The following is a 7974-nucleotide window of genomic DNA, read 5'->3' on the forward strand; positions in this document are numbered from 1 at the left end:
GAACCGATGGGAGATGATTGTTTTTTTTTTTAATCACTTTTTAAGATTTTCGCAGATCTATCACTAGTTTTCACTGTGTTCACTTTAATAGCTGCTCGGCTCTTGGAACCGATGGGAGATGATTTTTTTTTCTTAAATCACTTTTTTAAGACTTTCGCAGGTCTATCACTGGTGTTCACTGTGCGGCTCTTTCCACCGTTATTAGTTGATTTTTCACTTCAACCTGCTTTAAAATTTTCACAGTTTAACACAAAGAATTTTCACAGTCACAGACTTATACAGTTCCCAAGTGGAAGGTCCCTATTCGGGCGCCACTTAAGTTTTTTGGGTAACGGATTTCTTTTTAAAAAAGATTAAACATCTAGTCCACTTGAACACTCACTTAAGACTAGCTTTATTTCTATCGATTAATGCTACAGGTGAACTTATGTCTACTCAGCACCTCATGCCATCGGTGCAGAGTCCATGCACTGTCGTCCACGTTGGTCAATTTTGCTGATGCGCCTCGATGCTGCCGGTGCGATGTCGTTCATTAACCGGCGGCCGAGTCCCACGAATTCTGCTGACGTTCGTTGACACCTGGTGAGGACTTTGCACTTATTGTTCTACCAGCCGGATGGCAATGTTGCTAAGTCGGGTGACGATGTTGCTAACTCGCGCAGCAGCTGGAAGCTGCACTACCCACGGAAGAGCAGCTTGGCGCAGCTTCTCTTGAAGATGGCTGGAGGGGCATCCGTTCCACCATAGGTAGTACCATAGAGGTAACTCTAAGACCACTGGGTCCCGAAGAAAATCATTATTATTTTTGGCTCACTCAGTACCAGAACAACGGTCCCAAGCAGTCCCAAGCTATTTCACTCACCCCTGCATGTTCTGCATGAATCCACACACCCCTGATGTTATCTGTCAAACTTTCATAGCGAATCAAAACAAACATAGTGTAGTAATAGAATTTCAACTAGAATAGGGTACGTTAATCGTTTGCTTGGGACCAATAGGCTACTAAAGTGGTGAGCCAATTTAAAATCGTTAGTTTCGTATTGATTGTTGGTAGTACTGCTGCAGCGGCACTAGGTACTGCAATCCCGGACCGAAGAAATGACTGGTTTGACGGCGAATGCAAACTGTTAGTAGAGGAGAAGAATGCAGCACGGGCGAGAATGCTGAAACACCGCACGAGATTGAATGTGGAGCGATACAGACAAGCGCGGAACAGACAAAAGTCGGTTTTCCGGAAGAAGAAGCGTCAGCAGGACGCAAAGGCTACGTGCCGCAAGCCGATATGTGCAAGGACTTGGACGGTAACCTTCTCACGAACGAGTGTGAGGTGATTGAGAGGTGGAAGCAGTACTATGACGAACAGCTCAACAGTGATGCAGCAGAAAACGAAGGTGGCATGGCAACATACCTTGGAGCACGCGCTGAAGACGACAGGCTACCGGCCCCTGATCTTCAAGAAGATGAGGAGGAGATCGGTCGGCTGAAAAACAACAAAGCAACTGGTGTAGATCAACTACCAAGTGAGCTATTAAAATACGGTGGTGAAGCACTGGCTAGAGCACTGCACTGGGTAATTGCCAAGATTTGGGATGAGGAGATATTACCGGAGAAGTGGATGGAAGGTGTCGTATGCCCAATCTACAAAAACTACTGCAACTACCGCGCGATCACACTGCTGAGCGCCGCCTACAAATTCTATGCCACCGCCTGTCACCATATGCAAGAGAGTTCGTGGGGCAATACCAGGCGAGATTCATGGGTGCCCGCGCTACCACGGAACAAATTTTCGCAATTCGGCAGTTTCTGCAGAAATGCCGCGAATACAACGTGCCCATACATCATTTGTTCATCGATTTCAAATCCGCATACGACACAATCGATCGAGATCAGCTATGGCAGATTATGCACGAGTACGGATTTCCGGATAAACTGACGCGATTGGTCAAGGCGACGATGGATCGAGTGATGTGCGTTGTTCGAGTATCGGGGACACTCTCGAGTCCCTTTGAATCTCGAAGGGGGTTACGGCAAGGTGATGGACTTTCGTGCCTGCTATTCAACATCGCGTTAGAAGGTGTGATCAGAAGAGCTGGGATAGACACGAGTGGCAAGATCTTCAGAAAGTTCATCCAGCTTCTTGGCTTCGCCGATGACATCGACATCATGGCATGGAACTTTGAGACGATGGCGGAAACGTACATCAGACTGAAGGCTGAAGCTAGGCGGATTGGACTTGACATCAACGCATCAAAGACAAAATACATGAAAGGAAGAGGTTCTAGGGAAGACAATGTTAGCCTCCCACCCCGAGTTCAGATTGATGGTGACGAAATCGAGGTGGTCGATGAGTTCGTGTATTTGGGCTCACTGGTGACCGCCGAAAATGATACCAGCAGAGAAATTCAAAGACGCATTATGGCAGGGAATCGTGCCTACTTTGGACTCCGGAGGACGCTCCGGTCGAATAAAATTCGCCGCCGCACAAGGTGTTGCGCACCATCCACGGTGGAATGCAGATGGATGACGGAACGTGGAGAAGGCGAATGATCCAACAATCAATACGAAACTAACGATTTTAAATTGGCTCACTACTTGACTAGCCTATTGGTCCCAAGCAAACGATTAACGTATCCCATTCTAGTCGAAATTCTAGTACTACGCAATGTTTGTTTTCACGGCGAATGAGAACGACTCAAATTAGAGTTTAGTTCACTCATAATCGCCAAAAGTGCAGGAACTCAGCGATGAGTTAATTTGCCTCATGTTTTCCCAGGTTTTTCCAGGATTTTCCAGGGAAAAATTCCCGAATTTGAGAAAAGTAAAGATTGGATTCATTCAGTCTATTGGTACTACTCCGAGACTGAATAAAATTTTCGTCAATTTCCTCATTTTCCGGCAGATTTTTTAGGTTTTCCACAGGAAACCATGAGACAAATTTTACTCATCGCTGAGTTTCTGCACTTTTGGCGATTATGAGTGAACTAAACTCAAATTTGAGTCACTCTCATTCGCCGTGTTGATTCGCTATGAAAGCTTGACAGATAAAATGAGGGGTTATTGGTTTTTCCTATGTTTCGAGGGGTGAATCGATTAGCTTGGGACCGAAGAGAGTACCAGAGCTGAGCCAAAAAGTTGAGCACGTTATTTCGGGACCTTCTAGTCTTAGAGTTAGCTCTATGAATGAACCACGAATTGCACCAGCTGCTGGGAGAACCATCCATCGTCCACATTGCAAAAATTGGGCGACTACGGTGGGCTGGGCACGTTGTAAGTATGCCGCACGGCGACCCAGTGAAAATGGTTCTAGAAAGCGACCCAACAGGAACAAGAAGAAGAGGCGCGCAGCGGGCAAGGTGGATCGGCTAAGTAGAAGGCGACCTGCGGACCCTTCGTAGACTACGAGGTTGACAAAGTATGACCATGGATCGAGTAGAGTGGAGACGACTTCTTCGGACAGTAGAGGACAACAAGGCCTTAGCCTGATTGGTAAGGTAAGGTAAGAACGAAAGAGATGACAAACTCAATGAGCCTTACACATTTACATCTCATTGATGGATCTTCAGTAGGCCGACAAATCAAACGTCAAATCTAATCATCATGTCGAAGAAGTGTGAAAGCATGCGAACATTGCATCTGACAAAAATTATCGAGCAGTCCGCTCGAATCAGACCAACAAATCAGATAGTCTAAACGCACCAACTGACCACTTTGTCAAGCAGTTTTGGTGTGACTTCCTACCAGTGATTTCACAAAACTGAACCAACTAGTTTATACTTTTTTTATGAATCGCACAAATGTTGGCTACTTTTCTCGAGGTTCTAGAAGACATCTCAAAATAATGTTGCAAGGCAAAGTTCGAGTAGTAGGATGGGTCATTTTAAACTGCTCGAATGATGTGATCCATTTCAGTGAAAAATTTCTATACATTTCTGAGAATAACTGCATAAGAATTCTAATGTTAATTTATACGAGTTTTAATTAGAATTATTGAATTTTTTTTTAGGTATAATCAAAAAAGAATCGGAGAGATGGTGGGCGTTGACCAAATTTGGATTTTTCAGATATAATCCTAAATATGACCTAGATTATTTAATACTCTAGTAACCTCAAGTCCGTGCTCTGTCACAATGTTTCATTGTGATTAATCAACACTGAAAGGGGTAAAATATAAAATTTGGAGTCAATTTGAAAGAAAGGGAACTTGGAGTGTAGAGCGCACTGCCCACTGGACGATTCTGAAGCCTTTGAAGACGCTTCACAAACGGAATATTAAAAACTCACACTCACTGTACACTTTAGCTATAGTTCATTCTCGACTGACCTGTTGTCGGCCTCCTCGTTTCATCATAACCTCTCTTAGACATATCCTCTCACTCTCTCATGATTCCTCACTATTCACAATTTCCAATGTATATATTGATACATTCAAACCATTGGCATTTGGTATTTCAGATAATTGGAGGCGAACCAGCCCAAGGCTGAAAGCCTCCCTAATAAAGATAAATAATAATAATAATATTTCAGATAAGACAGATAGGATGCGGAGGGCCGCTTAGGAGGAGCGTAACCCATGTTATGGTTTCCATTTATTAAATAGTTCAGATAGGCTAGAAATGACAGGTTTATAGTGAGAGAATGTACCATATTGGGAAGGCATAATGTTCATATGGTTCAGAGCGGCTGAGCAGTTCGTTTGTAGTTTGACCTTCCTTCAAAACCAATTTGGCTCTAGAACAATTTTAAGCTTGTTCTGCATTATTCACATGTTGCAATTATTGAAAAGAGCTCGATATAAGATAGCCACAGAGAACAGACGTTGAGGCTCCAAAATTTCACTAAAAACTTGTGTAAAGATTCCTATTCGACTTAAGCGCCACTAACGGCGATTTCCCCACTTAAAAACCCTCTTTGACAACATGGTGGCGCTGGCGTTGCAAAACTTACACTAGACACTAATAATGTAATATAGGCTGTCTTGCAATGAGCACTCATACATAGGATTTCCTGTGAAAACTAAATTAATTTTGGAAGAATTCTGAATCGCTGTGAAGGGGAATGATTCTAAAGGAAATTCTCAAGATCATACCAATAAAATCTTGTAAAGAGTTCTGAGCGGATTTTTAAGATAGTTAAAATTTGAACAAATTTTAAAGACCAAACGCAGAAACAACAATAATTTAACATTTGTAATGCTCCATTTAACCAGTTGATCCCTGCGTTGATACCTTGGACTAAATCGCATTTGATTTTATACACATCGTTATTTTTTAACTGATTTGTTTGTGACTTTGACATATGTTCTTGTTTTAAACATGTTACGATGATTTCGTTTATTGCAGTTATAACTTTACTGTGAATCAAAGTTAAAAATAAGTAACAAAAAACTTATTCAGAAAAATCCATGAATTTATCTACCTACTATTTTCTTCTCTTGGTCCAAAAAATAACTGTAGGTAGCTTAAGTAATACAGATCAATGTAGTCAGAAAATAAAAGAGAAAATAATGACCATTTTCAAACAAATATAAACACTTACGTACACGCAGTTTCTCACACGGCCGTCGTCATCTGCAGGTAGGTCAACTGACAGGCCGGTCTAATCTGATGCAACAGGTTCAGCATATTGTACTCAATACGTCGCATGGTGCGCACGACAAACTCCTTCAGGTTGACGTTCTTCGCCAACATCTCCTGGATGGTTTCCACTCGCAGCTAAACAATAAAAAGCATCCATCAATCCCATATTTTCTATTCAACCCACTGCCACTTCCTCACCTCGTGGGACGATATGAACAAATTCTCCACCGGAAGAGCCTGGCACCCGTCGAAGGTGCACTCCGGTTGCTTCCCTTGCAGCGTAATGGACAACTTCTTCAGCTGCTGCAGCCGATGAATGTAATAGAATCCGTGCCGCGTGATCCGATCGGAAACAAATGTCAGCTCCTCGAGCTGAGGGCATCGCTTCGAAATCGCCCACAGACTTGCGTTGTCAAACTGCATATCATTCGAGATGTCCAGATGAGTCAGCAGTGGGAATGCATACCGGAAACCCCTGTAGAAGGGCAGCCCACTGGTCACTCCATCCACCGTAAGCTTCCGCAACGAAGTAGAATCCGCCAGGACGATGAAACCCGTGCCGTAGATTTCCAACTCTTTCAGATGCTCCATTTCATTTCCCTCGTACAGTAGAACCTTCGTCCGGGTGTCTTTGTAGTTTTTGATATGTCTGATCGTCAGCTTCTCCAACCGGAAGCAGTAACGGTACGTGAAGGCCAGGAAAACTTCCTCGATTCGTCGGTAGTCGACTTCTTCATCGTCAAGGTCCGGTTTCTCATCCTTCGGATGCTGGGCAATCGGAAGCAGACAGCGATCATAGCTATCCACCTCCTGGTCCCACAGCATACGATCGTATTCTTCCAAACCCATTTCAATCTCCTTCATCCGGCCATAGTGCATCTGCAGGTAGGTCGGGACAAGGCATTGGTCCAACGTAAGGCTAAGTTCGTTCAAATGCTGTCCAAATTTGCGCAGTGCCAGCACTGCCACCATGAAGGACCGTTGGTCTTGAATCATGATCATTAGCTTCCGGTATCGCCGAACCGAACGACTCAAATAGTACCCATACTCCAGGCAGACGTCCTCCTCTTCCATCGAGGGGTTAATTCGAAGCATGAAGTTATCCAGAAGCTCGCTGCGACAAATAAGCGAATTCCAACGCGAGCATACCTGCGTCGCTGGCAGCATGGCGTACTGAGGGAGCCATCGGAAGATCTGCATCAGCAGCTGTGCGAGAGGCATGAACATTATATTTTTTTTCGGGAGATCGGGATTAACGAAACAACACACTTACGTCGTTTGGCAGCATTCTGATGGAGCATGTGGGATACATTTTCCGTTGAGCCTGATTTCTTTTGGTCATTGTTAGTTGTTGGGTCACAAAATATTTAAAATTATGGTTATATTTTATGATCCGATGTTACGTGATGACTGGTTGTTGTTTAATTAATAAAAATAATTTCCCTAATTAAACATTATTTACTTTTTACTATTAATTATTAATAAGTGAATATTGATGTAAATTTTGATAACCGGTCAAACGACTTTGTTTACCAACACAGTTTGATTTCATATTTTCGAACACGAAACGTGAAGCGTCATAGAATTAGGCGACTTTGCTTATAATAATGTATTGTCAAGGTTTATAGAAGCAGAGGGGTCAATAATTCTAGATTAATTCACACTAAAAAAAATTCCACACATTTTTAAGAACGAATTTCCACATGATGGCAAAAATACTATATTGATGGTTTAAATTAAATACTCCCACCAATAGATTTTTGCAGAAACGAAATTCATTTAATTTTACTATTTTTTCTATCAAAACTACTATCAACAATTAATTCGAAACTAACGATTTTAAATTGGCTCACTACTTGACTAGCCTATTGGTCCCAAGCAAACGATTAACGTATCCCATTCTAGTCGAAATTCTAGTACTACGCAATGTTTGTTTTGATTCGCTATGAAAGTTTGACAGATAACATCAGGGGTGTGTGGATTCATGCAGAACATGCAGGGGTGAGTGAAATAGCTTGGGACTGCTTGGGACCGTTGTTCTGGTACTGAGTGAGCCAAAAATAATAATGATTTTCTTCGGGACCCAGTGGTCTTAGAGTTACCTCTATGCTACTATGCCGTTTGAGTAAGCATAGTAGTTTTGATAGAATGGTAGTAAATTTGATTATATTTATAGTCAACTATACCGAAATCATGGTAGATTTAACGGGCTTAAACGTAGTTATACCATAGAGGTAACTCTAAGACCACTGGGTCCCGAAGAAAATCATTATTATTTTTGGCTCACTCAGTACCAGAACAACGGTCCCAAGCAGTCCCAAGCTATTTCACTCACCCCTGCATGTTCTGCATGAATCCACACACCCCTGATGTTATCTGTCAAACTTTCATAGCGAAT

At 42.7% G+C, this 7974-nt stretch overlaps 1 protein-coding gene across 1 annotated transcript; it reads right to left on the minus strand.

Moving 5' to 3' along the window:
- Positions 1 to 5211: 5211 nt before the first annotated feature.
- LOC135697250 (uncharacterized) lies at positions 5212 to 7079 on the minus strand. The gene is made up of 3 exons (XM_065216873.1): positions 6850 to 7079; positions 5775 to 6782; positions 5212 to 5711 (listed from the first exon to the last, which is right to left on the minus strand). Exons 1-3 carry the CDS (start codon positions 6916 to 6918, stop codon positions 5550 to 5552), a joined length of 1239 nt encoding a protein of 412 aa, XP_065072945.1. The 5' UTR covers positions 6919 to 7079; the 3' UTR covers positions 5212 to 5549.
- Positions 7080 to 7974: the final 895 nt, after the last annotated feature.

The sequence above is a fragment of the Ochlerotatus camptorhynchus genome, unplaced genomic scaffold (assembly GCF_037179485.1).
Source record: "Ochlerotatus camptorhynchus isolate MF236.1 unplaced genomic scaffold, CSIRO-AGI_Acam_v1.1 ptg000070l, whole genome shotgun sequence".
Classification (NCBI taxonomy): domain Eukaryota; kingdom Metazoa; phylum Arthropoda; class Insecta; order Diptera; family Culicidae; genus Ochlerotatus; species Ochlerotatus camptorhynchus.